Genomic DNA, 17,011 nt, shown 5'->3' on the forward strand with positions numbered 1-17,011 from the left:
AACTGACACACACACACATATGAGGAGGGAGAGACACACACAGAGGAAGAGACATATGCCTGAGATGTGTGTGAATGTATGTCTCTGTGTGTCTGTCTTAGTATATGTATGTGAGAGTATGTTAGACTGTATATGTGTGTGACTGTATATGTGATAATTTTTATGTTAGGCCTCGGACAATTACAAATACACATCTACACATGTGTATGAGTGTGTTTGTATCTGTGAGTGTATGTATGTTTACACATTCATTACGTCTATAGTAAAGGACATTTTACACCATTTTAATGAGCCTACATCTAATGAAGTAGCCATCCTTATGGTAGGTGATCACCATGAAAATCATGATATTCTCATTCCTGCAGAGTTTGTGTGAGTGTGTGCATATGTTCCTTATGCATTTCAAAACTTAGTTGCCAATTTTGACGTATGGGGTATAAGTCAACTATCGTAAACATTTTGTATCACAACGATGACTACATTATATTTTCTATATGAGTGTATATGAGTCTGTGAGTGTATGTGTGTTTGTGTGTTCATAACGTAATGACTGAGAAGTATATGTGTATAACTATGTGAGGGTGTATGTGTGTGTCAATATACATACCTTTTTTTGACAACTCACACACACACATTCATGCACACATCTAAGGAGAGAGATGCACACACACACAGGAACAGAGATATGCCTGAGGTGTGCATGGATGTATGTCTCTGTATGTCTGTTTTAGTATATGTATGTGAGTGTGTGCGCAACTGTATGTGTGATAATTTTTCTATGTTAAGCCTCACACAAACACACACATGCATCTACACATACATATACATATATGTATGAGTGTGTGTTTCTGCGTTTGCTACGTCCATAGTAAACTATATTAAAGGACATTTTATACCATTTTAATGAGCCCATATCTAATGAAGAAACCCTCCTTATGGTAGGTAATCCCCCTGAAAATCGCGATATTCTCATTCCTGCTTGAGATAACAACCTTAAACTTGTTTCAGAGGCTCATCCCTCTTATGATACTCTCCTGTATCCTCTTATTTTGTTGAATGGACAAGATGGGTATCAGTTCAATATTCTACACATTGAACCTGCAACACGAGAGCCAATTACAAACAAAAAGGTGTTGTCAAATGACTTCTATTTTTACCAACTGATTTTAAGACCAGAACAATCAAATTAATTACATATATATCATGATCTATTTCCGCAATATTTGGTTGATATGTATGCTAAAGTTGAGTGAGAGTCTACACTCGTAACAATAAAAAAAAATTAAGAGCAAAAAATTATGTTCATCTTTAAGATGTTCTGAGGACAGATGGTAATATTAAAAACATGGGGCAACTTATAATCCCCTCATTATAATTAATTCATAGGTGGTCCTTGATATATGCACAAACAAACACAAGATGCTATGACATATGGAAAATCAAATCTTTTTGTCACTTTCACCTGCAATCCTAAATGGGAAGAAATAAAATCTAACCTTCTTCCAATGTTGCATCTTCTGGTATTGCAGTTACCCTCCTCAATAAGGGAAGAACTGCTCGTTCCATGTTCAAGCTCCCTCTAAACCTTGCAATGAAAAAAATCTCAAATGTGCAACATTTCCAAAACTCTGCAATGGCAATAGTTCTCCAACAAACTTGCCTCATTGTTTGGGAGAGTGCACTATATCACATTGTGGAGCTCTAGAGATACTTGACCATACCCTCCAAGACATAAAAAAACAATAGCATGCTCATGGGAGGAGTAACAGTTCTTGCAGGAGATTTTCATCAAATGTTGCCAGTTATCCCAAATAATCAAAAGCTGATGAGGTCAATGCATGCTTCAAAAAATGGTACCTTTGGAGACATGTGAAAAAAATTCATCTTACAAGCAACATCAGAGTACTTTTACAAGGTGGTCTTATGAACTTCTTAAGATGGCTAATGAATATTAACATTCAACTCAAGACTTCAGCTACATGAAATTACATGTGATCAAATGATACTTTCTCCTAGGAATCTTATGGATAAAGAATTTCCTAATTTATCTGTCAATTACACTGATGTAAACTGGGTATCTGAAAGAGCTATACTGGTTCCAACTGATGAACTTCTTCAAAAGTCAACAGATACATCAGAAATGACTTTTCGATCAATTGACAACAGTCGATAAAGATCAGGTTGTTCAATACCCCGTTGAATTTCTGAACACACTTAAACCCACTGGGATGTCACTGCATAACTTGACACTAAAACTGGGTGCTCCCATTATGTTGCTTAGGAATCTTTAACCATCTCACCTGTGTAATGGAACTCGCTTGATTGTTACTTCCATGAAGGCCCATGTCCCCAAGGCAGCAATCATAACAGGTAGTCACAAAGGAGAAAATGTCTTCATTCCAAAATAATGAAAAAAACAGCATTCTTTAAGTAACAAACAATGATAACAACCACTAGATAACATTGATAAGTGTATTAATTTGATTTACCATCCATATTTATATATAAAATACTACAATTAACCATCATTCTTGATGGCATGGGACCAACTAGTATCTTTATATTTATTGTTTACTCTGAATAAGAACAACAGTAACCTGGGAAACGCCAGGTCATTTAGCTAGTTATTATTATTAAGAAGGCAGTGAGCTGGTAGAATGCTTAGTAGTATTTCTTCAGGTTTTACATTCTAAGTTCAAATTTCGCCAAGGTTGACTTTGCTTTTCATCCTTTTGGAGTCGATAAAATAAGTACCAGTTAAACACTCAGGTTGATGTAATCAACTTTCTCCCTCCCTCTAAACTGTTGGCTTTGTGCCAAAATTTGAAATCCTTATTATTAAGGTGGTGAGTTGGCAGAATTGTTAGCACACCAGACAAAATGCTTAGCACCATTTCATGTACTTTACATTCTGAGTTCAAATTTTGCCATGGTCAACTTTGCCTTTCATCCTTTTGAGGTTGATAAAATAAGTACCAGTTGAGTACTGGGGCTGATGTAATCAACTCACCTCTACCCCAAAATTGCTGGCCTTGTGCTAAAATCTGAAATTATTATTATTATTATTATTATTATTATTATTATTATGGTGGTGAGCTAAAGCATTTTGCCCATCTCTATGATCTGAGTTCAAATTCTGCCAAGGTCAACATTGCCCTTCATCATTTTGGGGTCGATAAATTAAGTACCAGTGAAACACTGGGGTCAGTGTAATCGACTAGTTCCCTCTCCCCAAAATTTCAGGCCTTGTGCCTTTAATGGAAAGGATTATTTTTGGTTTGGCTCAGATTTGGTCTTATTCTTTGTAGAATTTATGTGGGTAGTGGGTTACTACCTCTAACCTTAAGTATCCACAAGTTTTCAGCAGTCTTTCAAGTGCTTAGAACTCTTGATAATCCTTGCTGTCTGTAAGAAACAAACTTTGTGTAGGAGCCTTACCGGCATTCTATTTCAATATCCTTCAGTCATTTTTCTATATCTTGGCTTACTGCTCCCAATGCACCAATTATTATAGGTATGACCTTTACTCTTTGCATGCTCCAAATTCTTCCTATTTCAAATTTTAAGGGATTGTATTTTCTTTGTTTTTCTTCCTCTTTCTTTATGATCATGGAATCAAACGGGTATGATGGGCTGATAAGTAAGCAACTTTGCTTTTTATTATCTATGATTGTAATATCTGGTCTATTATTTTCTAGCTTCTTGTCTGTTTGAATAGGAAAATCCCACAAAATTTTACATTTCTCTGACTCTAGTACTCTTTCAACACAATTATTGTACTGTGTATTTCCAGCTTCAAATCCCCATTTCTGGCACAGTTTCCAGTGTAAAACTTTTACAAGCAGGTTGTGCCAACTTGGGGCATTCTACCACAATGTGTGCCACTGTCTTGTTCCAAGTTCCACAGTCTCTACATTTTTCTGACACATTCTTTCCATATATATTTTTTCTCAAGTTGTTTTTTATCACTTGATCTTGGGCTGCTACAACTAGGCTTTCTGTTTCTTTTTTTAATTGCCCCTTTTTTAACCAAACCCAGGATTTTGTTCCACATATGTCTTCAGTAGCACTCCAAAATAAGCCATGCAGAGGTTTCTCTTTGATCTATCTGACATGCTCTCTTTGTATTTCATTCTTGTCCTTCTCTCCTATTACGTGCTTCAAAACCTGTTCTTTATTAACTGTCTTCAGTAGTTTTTCAGTGCTGCTCTGTAAATTTTCTATTAGACTTTTTCTTTTCATCTGTACACATTCTTCTACTGCTATTAAGTCTCTTCCACCCTGGTCTCTCCTCAAGTACAGCTGGTTGATATCAGCTTTTGGATGGTGGGCTCCATATATCGTCAACTTCCTAGTTTTTCTGTCAAGTTTCTTTATATCGTTTCTGCTCCAGTTCTGTTATTCCAATTCCGTATCTGATTAAGGGTGTTGCTCTTGAATTTATTACTTCAATAAGATTTTTGGAATTCAGCTTTTACTGCAATAATTTTCTTACTCTCTTTATGAACTCTCTACTGGTAATTTGTTTCATTTCTTCATTTTTTATCTTGTCTGTTTCCAGTATTCCCAAGTACTTACACCAATGTCATTTCTCAACCACTCTCATTGTTTGCTCATTTGGCATTTCAATTCCCTGGCTTCTTTCAAATCTTCCTCATTTCATTTTCAATATAATGCACTTTCCTATCCCAAATTCCATACCAACATCATTTGAGAAAATGCAGATAGTATGTACAAGACTTTCAAACTGTTTCTCATTTATCACATAAACCTTTATATCATCCATGAAAAGGAGATGATTTATCCGACCATTTCCTTTCCCCAAATTGTAAGCAATTTTATCTTTTCGTAGTATCATAGTGAGCAATGTCATGGCCAATACAAATAATAAGTTGACTCCAAGACTCACTCATAGGCCTCAAGAAACAAGTTAGAAATTCAAGTCGCTATTATGTACATTTAAAAGTACTTTTGATAATGTTTACAGATTAAAGTGTTTTTGGAATCACAGAGACAATGTTTTTCATAGGATATGAGCAGTTCCCATGAGTGCTATTTTTTAAATTTCTTCCATTTTTGGATTTCCTGTTATCTGAGATAGGTAACAATCGGCCCTTTTTGCTCTCATTCCTAGGGCACCTATGACAACAGATATTGTTTAAGTCTTGAAGTTCCACATTTTGCCAATTTGTATTTCAAGACATTTATATTTACTCAGTTTTTGGTAGGTCTTGACACATACATTTATGTTGATTGGGACAGTTATATCAATGAGGTGACATGATTTTTGTCTGAAATCCTTCAGTATAATGTCTGGCCTATTTGCGTCTATCATTGTCAGTTTGAACAGTAAAGTTCCAAAGGAGTGAGATGTGATCATTCTTAAGCTCTGGAGGTGGTTTGTGTTCCAACCAGTTTTTATCATGGGGTGGGCCCAGGTCTTTGCAAATTATCCAGTGAATATGAGGTGGTATCAAAAAGTTCCTAGACTAGTTCTGTAGTGTGCCAACAGATGGCAGTACACAGCTGCATGCATAGTGAGAGCTAGCAGTGATCTTCATAAGGCAGTGTGATGAGTGACATCGCAGTGTTTGCTTCACAAGGTGTGAAATTTGTGTTTTAGTGATCACATGTATGCTATCATCTGTGATTTTTGTCATGGACAGGAAGTTGAAGAAAAGAGCAAATGTGAAAATTTGTGTTAAATTTGGGAAGTCTGTTACAGAGACATTGAGCATGCTTCGGCAAGCTTCTGATGACCTAAGCTTATGACAAGCTTAGGTTGTTTGCAATGTTTTAAGTAGCATGGCTGCTTTGAACATGGAAGAATGTCCCTGGAAGACAAGGAAGACCTACCAAAGCATCAACCCCAGAAATGTGGAGTAAATTCATCAGCTTGTGCATGAAGATTGTTGAAGGACAATCAATGATGTTTTGAAGCGTTTGAGGGAAGACATTTGGTGAAAGTGACCGGATCTGTGGAGAAAAAAGGATTGGATCCTTTACAATGACAATGCACCCTGTCACTGAACCCTCCTCAATCTTGAGTTTCTCGCCAAAAACAACACAGTATCATTTCCACACCCACCCTATCCACCAGATTTAGCACCTGCAGACTTCCATTTCTTCCCCAAGATGAAAATGCAGCTCAAAGGTTGCTGTTTTAACAAGAGCAAATTGCAGAAGGAAAATGCTTATGGAAAATGACTTCTGTGCAATGTCAGTGCACATGTACAACAAAGTGCAAATGTATTGAGAGAAAAGTTGGGCATAAGAGAAATCAAATGTAGCAAGCAAGAGACAAGATTGCATTGGTTTGGGCATGTGATGTGTATGAATGAAGACAACTGCATAAAGAAGTGTTGATCACTGAAAGTAGATGGTACCCACAGAAGAGAGAAAGGCAGGATGATGTGGGATGTAGTGGTAAGGACTGATCTCAGGATGTTGGGCCTCACAGAGGAATGACGATGTATCGAGATGTCTGGTGATATGAAGTTCTTTAGAAGACCTGCCCATGTCAGTAAAACTGAGTTCTAGAAGTGTTGTGTGTCCCACCCACACTTAGACACTCTACTACAACAAACCAAACTACATCTCTTCCTCACATTTCTACTTCATGCACTAGGCTCACCTCCCACTCCCCAATCCTGACTTTGTGCCTATAGTTCTTCTTCTTCTTCTTCTTCAGGAATGGAGGCAAACAGCATGTCTTTGAGCTATTTATTACAATGTGTTTGTCAGTATGTCTAATGTCATCATCATCATCATCATCGTTTAATGTCCGTTTTCAGCGCTAGCATGGGTTGGACGGTTCGACCGGGGTCTGGGAAGCCAGGGGCTGCACCAGGCTCCAGTCTGATCTGGCAGAGTTTCTACAGCTGGATGCCCTTCCTAACGCCAACCACTCCGCGAGTGTAGTGGGTGCTTTTTACGTGCCACCTGCACAGGTGCCAGGGGGGACCGGCATCGGCCATGATCGGTTGGAGCTTTTAACGTGCCACCGGCACGGAAGCCAGTCGGGGCGGCGCTGGCAACGGCCACGTTCGGATGGTGCTTTTTATGTGCCACTGGCACAGAAGCCAGTCGGGGCGGCGCTGGCAACGGCCACGTTCGGATGGTGCTTTTTATGTGCCACTGGCACAGAAGCCAGTCGGGGCGGCGCTGGCAACGGCCACGTTCGGATGGTGCTTTTTATGTGCCACCGGCACAGAAGCCAGTCGGGGCGGCGCTGGCATCGGCCACGTATGGATGGTGCTTTTTATGTGCCACTGGCACAGAAGCCAGTCGGGGCGGCGCTGGCATCGGCCGCCTTGTAGAGAAATATCAGCTGTTCAAGGCTAAAATTCTTAATAGCTACACTGATACAGATCTGCTGCAACTGTTTGAAAGCTTGTTAACAGTAGAAAACTAATCTCTAGCACTTAGACCACCATGGAAAAAATATTTTATAGTTTATACATTTTATATCTTTATCTTTTTTTTTATTTTTTACTTGTTTCGGTCATTAGACCGAATAATTTTTAGTTGAATGAATTGACCTCAGTACTTATTTTTTTTAAGCCTGGTACTTATTTTATCAATCTCTTTTGCCAAACTACTAAGTTGTAAGGAAGTAAACACACCAACATTGACTGTCAGGCAGTGGGGAGAAAAGACAATAAACACAGACACACACATACACGATGGATACTTTCAGTTTCTGTCCTCCAAATCCACTCACAAGACTTTGATTTGCCCAAGACTATAAAAGAAGACATTTGCCTAAAGTACCATGCAATGGGACTGAACCTGGAACTATGTGGTTGGAAAGCAAGCTTTTTACCACACAGCCACACCCGTGCCTACATATATATATTTTATATTTATAAGAAACAGGATAGGCATAAACTAAACATTTAACCTTCAAAATGAGAAAGAAGGTAAAATAAAATATAAATAATAAATAAAATGAAGAAAAAATGAAAAAGATTGAATGTAGCAATGTAATATGCACAAGGTTGTAAGCAGGAAAAAAAAAAAAAAGGAAAGGGTGTTGAGAACTGAAAATTATTAACAATGGCTAATGACAATATGAGTATGACACACCTAAATCTCAACACAAAAGAAGGCAAGAAAGTCAATGAACTGTAAGAACTGACTATTAAAATACTTTCAAGCAACTGGAGTGGAAGTGTCAGTGGTTAGGTTGCAGTTGCATAGTGAAAATTTTAATGTTGTCTGAAATATATTTAAAACAACTTTAATTTGTCTTGCGTTATTAAATAGCTTGATTAGCTCCTCGATAATCTCAACACCTAGTTTCAAATCAGACCAGTTGGTAGATGAGTGCAAATGTAAAATTTAAAAACAAAAACCAAAAAAAAAAATCAATAAATAATTTTGTACTTTGGAAGCAACATAAAAAAAAATCAATACTGTGTTTTGAAGCAAAACAAAAGGAAATGGCATCATTTGTAAAATATATTTTATCTAAATAATGATAGAAATGAAAATATTTATAAAGCACACAAACACCAAACCAAGAAAAATAAATCGTGTATTTTCAATGAACTTTTCCACATCATCACAGATAACATATGTACACACACACACACACTCACACATGGTGACTGCTACATCTTCACATAGCTTCTTTATTGTTGATGATACTTCTGACAATTTGCCTATGACCTCTTGAATGACTGCTCAGTCCTGCTGCAGATCTGCATAGTTTGATGACAAATGAAAGTTGCAACTTCTACTAGATTGATTGGATCACTCTGTGAAATATCATCCCTGTGAGCTCCCATATGTCTCTTCAAATGTGAAATTGACTTGCAAGCCCTTTCACACATGACACAAGTCAAATCACCTGGTCCAGCAGGAAAGGTATTGCATACAGTTGATTTTTCATGGAACTTCAGATGGTTGACATACCCAACCTTGGAAAGGAGTACACATGGTCACACATTTCACACCTCTAATACTTTATCTTTATTTTTTACTTGTTTCAGTAATTAGACTGTGGCCATGCCAGGGAACTGCCTTGAAGAATTTTTAGTTGAATGAATCAACCCCAGTACTTATTTCTTTTCAAAAGCCTGGTATTTATTCAATCTGTCACCTTTGCTGAACTGCTAAGTTACAGGGATGTAAGCATCAGAACCGATTGTCAAGCAGTGTGGGAGGAAAAACTAAGACACACACACACACACACACACTTGCACCCCTCCTGCACACACACACACACACACACACACACACATATATGATGGACTTCTTTCAGTTTCCACCTCCCATATCTACTTACAAGGCTTTAGTCAACCCGAAGCTATAGCAGAAGACACTTGCCCAGGTACCACACAGTGGGACTGAGACCAGAACTATGTGGTTGGGAAGCAAGCTTCTTACCACACAGCCACGCTTGTGTCTATAATTTCTCATTAATCATGTAACCATTTTTGGTGATCTTGGGTGAGTCTGTAACCTTTTGATTGAGCTTTTGATGAAAGAATGTGTTGCAGATAACTAAGTTCAGTTCTGAATAAAGTACAAATAGTTTCAAACCATTAGTGTTCTCTTCAGAAATGCCATGTCGACTAAGTATATATCATGTCTCATAGTCTCTACTAACTCATACATGGAAATGCCTGAGAATGACAATTTTTTCATCAACTGGCTGTAATAGCAGTACAAAGATTTTCGAGTTTCCAAATTGTTTAACTATAAATTGAACTGCTTACTAAATGAATCAGATGCATGAGATTTATATACATCAGTCATCATCAATGTCAAATATATGTACACACACACACATATATGTATATATATATGTGTGTGTGTATTTATATAAATGTGTGTATATATATATATATATATGTGTGTGTGTATTTATATAAATGTGTGTATATATATATATATATATGTGTGTGTATATATATATATGTGTGTGTGTGTATATATATGTATATTTATACATATGTATATTTATACATATATGTATATTCATACATATATGTATATTCATACATATATGTATATTCATATATATATATATATATATATATATATATATATATATATAAAAAATAGTAAAGAGTGAAAAAACGACAGAAGGCTTAAATGTTAAAAAATATATATATTGTGTCAATATGTCTGAAGAATATTAGAAAATTTTTTTTCCTTTATAATGACATAATTTTTAAAGAAAGACCGGTTTCGCATTTAGCTTTTCAAATTTCTTAATTTGAAAAGCTAAATGCGAAACCGGTCTTTCTTTAAAAATTATGTCATTATAAAGGAAAAAATTTGTTTAAAAAATTTTCTAATATTCTTCAGACATATTAACACAAATATATATATTTTTTAACATTTAAGCCTTCTGTCGTTTTTTCACTCTTTACTATTTTTTATATATTCACCCACATGCTTTCACAAACCAACTTTCTTATCTATATATATATATATATACTTTATTTAAAGCCGCAGAAAATTCAACAAAACCTGTTACTCTGAGTTTCCCATTGCCGGCAACAGGAAACTCAGAGTAACAGGTTTTGTTGAATTTTCTGCTGCTTTAAATAAAGCATATTACTCTACCACTGGTATTTGAGTACTCTTTTTTCCACCTTGTTTCACATTTATGTGTTTACTCCGGTATATATATATATATATATATATATATATATATATACATATATATATGTATGTATGTATATTCATATATCATCATCATCATTTAGCGTCCGCTTTCCATGCTAGCATGGGTTGGACGGTTCAGCTGGGGTCTGGGAAGCCAGAAGGCTGCACCAGGCCCAGTCTGATCTGGCAATGTTTCTACGGCTGGATGCCCTTCCTAATGCCAACCACTCCATGAGTGTAGTGGGTGATTTTACGTGCCAGACGAGGCTGGCAAACGGCCATGGTCGGGTGGTACTTTTTACGTGCCACCGGCACGGGGGCCAGGCGAGACTGGCAACGGCCATGTTTGGATGGTTCGCTTACATGCCACCGGCACTGGTATCACAGCTACAATTTCCATTGATGTTGGTCAATTTTGATTTCGATTTTGTTTCTCGCTTGCCTCAACAGGTCTTCACAAGTAGAATTTTGTGTCCCAAGAAAGAAAGGTATGCATAAGTGGACTGGCTACATCCCAGGTAGAGGTCATGGGTTATGGTCTCACTTGTCCTGCCGGGTCTTCTCACGCACAGCATACTTCCATAGGTCTCCGTCTCTAGTTATTTCCTCGGTGAGACCTAAAGTTCGATGGTCGTGCTTCACTACCTCGTCCCAGGTTTTCCTGGTTTTCCACAGGTTCCCTCAACCGCTAGGGTGTGGCACTTTTTCACACAACTATCTTCATCCATTCTTGTCACATGACCATACCAGTGCAAACGTCTCTCTTGCACACCACAGCTGATGCTTCTTAGGTCCAACTTTTCTCTGAAGGTACTTACACTCTGTCGAGTATGAACACTGACATTACACATCCATCGGAGCATACTGGCTATGTATATTCATATATATATTCATGGAAAGCGGACGTTAAATGATGATGATGATGATGATGATATATATATATATATATATATTCATATATATGGCTAAAACAATGCGAAGTGCATTGTGACCAGTGATGTGTAGCAACATCTGATAGCCTGGTCGGTCACGTGATCATGTGATATATACCCAGGAATTTTCCTTGGCCTTATGAAGTGAAGGAGAAAGCTATTTGGCTGTCCATGTGTGCTTACTCCTGTGTGTGGGTGCACTTATGTGTATATAGGAATGAGTTTGTTTCCTCTCTATCTGTCTGAACCCTTCCCCGCTGGTGGTAGCCTCCATTATACCTGTAATCCCCCTCTACTTGGACAAATGCAACCAGTTTCAGCTGACTCCCTCCTAACTTAACATTGGAATATCCATATTTTTGCTACACCGTTTGAATTTACATCGTTCGGTGACCATAATGCTTATGCTTACAATGCTGCTAACACTGGCTCCTACCTCCAGGTCAGAAGAGAGAACAGATGAAGCATGTCTAAAAAACGAACACCGCAACAACTCTCTTTTCAGGCGCTGAATAACATCCCTCCTCCCCAAACCTCACCCCACATTCCCTTCCCAGTTTTCAGAGTTGGCACTGTCTATGTTGGCACACTGAAAGGTAGGTCTAGTGAGATTGTAGAGATGCTTGAAAGGAGACAGGTTGATGTATGCTGCATACAAGAGGTAAGATGGAGAGGAGCTTCAGCTAGGGTCCTCACAGGCAAGGTATATAGGTATAAAGTCTTCTGGCAAGGTAACATGGATGGTGTAGGGGGTGTAGGCATACTCCTTGCGGAGAAATGGGTGGATAAGGTCATAGAGGTTGTTAGGGTATGCAATAGAATGCTTAAGCTCAGTCTAGTACTGCAGAACAGCACAGCTACAATTATCTCCGCCTATGGCCCACATGCGGGGCTACCAAATGACCACTTTTATGATACCCTTCTACAGGCTACCTTAAAGACGAGTGGCAATGACGTCATCTTTGTGGCTGGAGACTTTAATGGGCATGTTGGGCAGGAATCTGGTATCTTCAGTGGGGTACATGGTGGCCATGGTATTGGCACCCAAAACAATGAGGGAACCAGGCTACTGGAGTTCTGTGATGCATTTAACCTTTTAATCTACAACACTAACTTCAGGAAGCCAGACAGCCACCTTATAACCTATCAATCAGGGGACTCTGCTAGCCAGATTGATTTCATCCTCACCAGACTACGGAACACAGGGTTGCTCTTAAATACAAAGACTCTCCCGGGTGAAGAATGTACCCCCCAGCATAGGCTAGTCATTAGTGACTTTAGGCTCGAGGCCAGAAGGATACCAAGAAGCAGACCAATCCCAAAAAAGAAGAATTTGGAAACTAAAGAAACCTTCACATGGTCAGAGATTTAGGGACATCCTCATCAAGAAATTTGAGGAGAGGGAGAGGAGCTACAGACATCAGACATAGACGGTATCTGGAAATTCCTACGGGACAGCTGGCTGAGTGCCACAGACCAAGTCTGCGGATGGTGCAAAGTCCCTTCCAGACCTAGAGTTATGTGATGGTGGAATAGTATGGTAGACAATGCCATTAGAGCAAAGAACAGGGTTGGGGTAGCAGGGAACTGTACCAGGTAACCAAAAGGTAGGTTGGGCGGCAGGTATCCATAGCCAAGGGTGAAGCGGAAAAGAAGAAGTTTGCCAATGTCCAGTGATATGAGGACCAAAGAACTGAGGTATTTCGGATTGCAAGACAGTGTGTGAGAGAAAATTGTGATGTCACAGGAGAGAAATGTGCTCGAATGGATGATGGTGCACTTGCTTTTAGTGATTCTGAAAAGAAAGAGGCTTGGAGAAGCCATTATGAAAGACTGCTGAATGTGGAGAATGAATGGGAGGATGAGAGCCTAAGTAAGGCATGTGTAAAATTTGAATGGAATTGGTTGTGTAGTTCTCAAGTTTTAGGGAATTTTAGTGGAGAAGATATGATATTGCTATGGGCTTGCTCTAGGAAGAAGTTGAACATTTTTTTTGCTGATGACACTCCCCGGACCCTAAGTAAGGCATGTGTAAAATTTGAATTAAATCGGTTGTGTAGTTCTCAAGTTTTAGGGAAGCAGACAGACAGACAGACACACACATTCTCAGTTTTATATATATAAAGATATTACAAAATATAAAGTTATATCTTGAGATCGTTAGTGACAACAACGCTCAAAATATATAACAGACTGGAACAGTAGTGCTCAAATGAGCTTAAAGCCTTAAATCCTTAAAAATGTTTTAGCCTGAAGGCCGCGGCCATGCTGGGGCACCACCACTGGAATACACTTTTTAATCCGAGGGGAGGCAATGCGAGCAGCAACTACAAAAGCACTACAAAATCCACAGAAAGATCAAACACATACATATATTCATATATATCTACAGAACAGACATAAAGCCCGACGTTTAGAAATATATAGTAATATATAAATATTAAAATATATTGTACGCATAAGATCCACTCGACATTCCATAAGAAATTTAGAAATAAAAATTGCAATAAAAGTTAGAGGTAATAATAACAATTGAGTTAAATATAGTAAATATAGTAAGTGGTAATTAAATATATTTTATTTTATTAAAATGGTAATTAAATCATTATATAACAATTAAAAGAAGAAATAGCAATTAGTATAAAATGTATTAAGGACTTGAACTCGAATATGTGGCTTTGCATGAATGGGAGAAATTAAAAGATGAAAAATTTAATTGTGTGCAGAAGTGAATTAGTCCAGATGGACATGTGCTCATACCATTTACTATAGCTGCTAGATTGAATTATATGCTTATAAAGTAGCATTCAGTATCTAGGAGAATTTTTGGGAGTACGTAATGTCTGGTCTTTCGCATGTAGCAGGTATGTAATTGAGCATTTGTTTCCGTGTACTGTGTTGTGTGTAAAAAACATCCTGACGAGGGGAGTGTCAATTTTAAATATATAATATGTTTCATATTAATCTCCGTAGATGAACTTTTATGTATTTTTGTAAATTTGTATATTTGTCTTCTATGTATTTTTCTCTGAAATTTTAATTCGTCTTTTTAATATGTCATTGTATGTTTTATTACCACAAATTTTTAATTTAACAAATTTATACCAAACTAGCACTATGCTTGTATGCATATATATATATAGTTGTATTTAGGAATGGTCATTTTGCCAGTTTAGCCAATAAAAACACATGCACTATATATTTGCTGTTACTTAGCTTCAGCGTTATTCATTTTTTACATTAAACTTAATCTTATTTCAGCCAGAGTTCTTTCGTCACACTCCTGTGACCGCATCAGTGGTCCTTTGCTTTCTTCTTTCTTATTTGTGTGTCAGCCATTTTGTATTTCTATTGTATGTGTCTTCATTTGCGCATGCTTATATCTCTATGTGCGTCTGTTTAGTGAGTGTGTGTGTGGGGGGGAATGCCTGTAATATTTGTATCCTGTTTATATACGTTCGTGTAATTTGTTTTTGTTTATTTGTATTTTGTTCATGTGTTTACACCCACTTATTATTATTATTATGTATGTATGTATGTATAATAATAATAATAATAATAATAGTAATAATAATAATAATAAATGTTTAAATATGCATAGTACCCAGGATAAAATACATAAAGACAGAAAAGCAAACAGTGAAAATGCTATAAAGATGAAAGGGTGTTTAGGTTCATCAGGAGCATTGTTGGATAATTTTGGAAATCATGGAGTTTATTTATTTATCTATTTTTTTGCTGTTTCCTGACAGCTAAGTACCAACATGAGTAGTTTATTCCTTACTCTCTGAAATTCTGAGTGAGAAATAATGTTTCTGAAACTCATGGGTGCTGTACTATGTCCATAAGTAATAGCAGTATTGAATACAAAATGGTGGCCAAAATCGTTGATAAATGGTTAAGAATTGAATGTCTTGATCTGAAGAAATGGTAATCTATGTGAAAAATTATTTAGGTATTGATTGTTTATCTGTTCATATTCTTGACTTATGTTTCTGTATCATTTATATCTTTCAGATTCATATAGATTCTAAAGCAGACTTTGGTATGCCCTCTCTGTTTCCTGGTCACTTACATTTTAAATGGCATTCACAAAACCAAATGGATTCTATGAATCGCAGCAGAAATACTTTCATAATGGTTTGTATCACTTTTGACTATTTAATTTATGATGTGTATGTCTCTTCTATTTTATTAATTATTATAAAACTTCCACTGAGGAGGTTTCCAACAAAGATACAAAACTCCATCTTTGGGATGTAGTTAACACAGACAAATTCACATTTGGTACTTGAGGAAAGTCTTGCATATCTTTACTGTTCCACTTGCAGATTGCACTTGTAATGTATGAATTAGCCGGTTGATTTCTCTTTCTGAAAATCCCAGTTTATCCAGATTCTCCTTTAAGTATTTACTAACAAAACCCAGCACACCAATTACTATTGGTATGGATATGAATTCATAGTCTGGATATACAAGCTGGTGGTTTTGAAGCAGTTATCCATAGAGATCCTCTTTTTCTTTGATTTTCAAAGAGATATTTATATCTGCAGGGCAGCTGACCTCTATATGGTACATACCTTTGCTCTTCTATCCCAAACAACAATATGTTATGTTTACATTTGACAGAAGTTTTGATAGGAATATTCCACCAGTATTCCTTGAGTTGGAGTTTATGAATGTATTCCAAAATACAGTTTATTTCAGGACAGTCTTTTTTGAAGATGGCATTGTAAATTGGTTTAGCAACATTCTGCCACATAGGGAGGTAGTACCGTGGTGACATTTTAGGACAGCTGCTAATCACATGTATGATGTCTCCCATAGACTACACATGCGGTGGCACCTTGGGATTACAAGAGCGTCACTGTCTCTCTTTTTCACCAGGTACTTTGTGGCAATCACCAGGTACTTTGTGGTACTTTGTTCCCCGATTGCAAACTCATAGCCCTCGAAGTGTGGTATAGTGGTCTTGTGTCCAAGAGAGGCTGCACTTCATGTCAGTTCTACTGTCTTCTTCAAGATTCTTGGCAACATACCCGTGCATAGTCTTTTTTTTTTGTATGCTGAGTGCTTTCCATCCATGTCTTCTCTGAGGTAAAAGAGCCCAGCTGTTTTGGGGCTGTATAGGAAATCATCAGGAAGTGAGTGCTTCTTGAGGAGTGCAACTGCTAACTTCTACAATGTTACTCACTTCACTTTTCAGCACTGCATTTATATATTTATGTTTGCTGCTTTGTGTGGAATGGGAGAGATAAAGAGACCATTGATGCACAGGTTTGGAGTTTGGGGGATTGACTTTCCTCATTCTATAACCAAATATGAACATTTCTTTTGGCCAAATTCCATGCCTATATCGGCTGAATATGTTATTAATTGCAGTTGTTTTTTAGCATAAATCTTCAGGTCGTCTACAAAGAAATTATGGGTTACATTGATATTTCTAGAAGTTGAAG

The 17,011-nt window shown here is 37.3% G+C and overlaps 1 protein-coding gene across 1 annotated transcript in view; it reads left to right on the top strand.

The window, feature by feature from the left end:
* LOC115214195 overlaps positions 1 to 17,011 on the top strand; it is a 47,129-nt gene that overhangs the window by 19,049 nt on the left and 11,069 nt on the right. Inside the window, exon 3 of the mRNA XM_029783296.2 lies at positions 15,573 to 15,695. Coding sequence (XP_029639156.1) covers positions 15,573 to 15,695 — 123 coding nt within the window. The remainder of the gene's footprint in view (positions 1 to 15,572; positions 15,696 to 17,011) is intronic.

The sequence above is a fragment of the Octopus sinensis genome, linkage group LG7 (genome assembly GCF_006345805.1).
Source record: "Octopus sinensis linkage group LG7, ASM634580v1, whole genome shotgun sequence".
Classification (NCBI taxonomy): domain Eukaryota; kingdom Metazoa; phylum Mollusca; class Cephalopoda; order Octopoda; family Octopodidae; genus Octopus; species Octopus sinensis.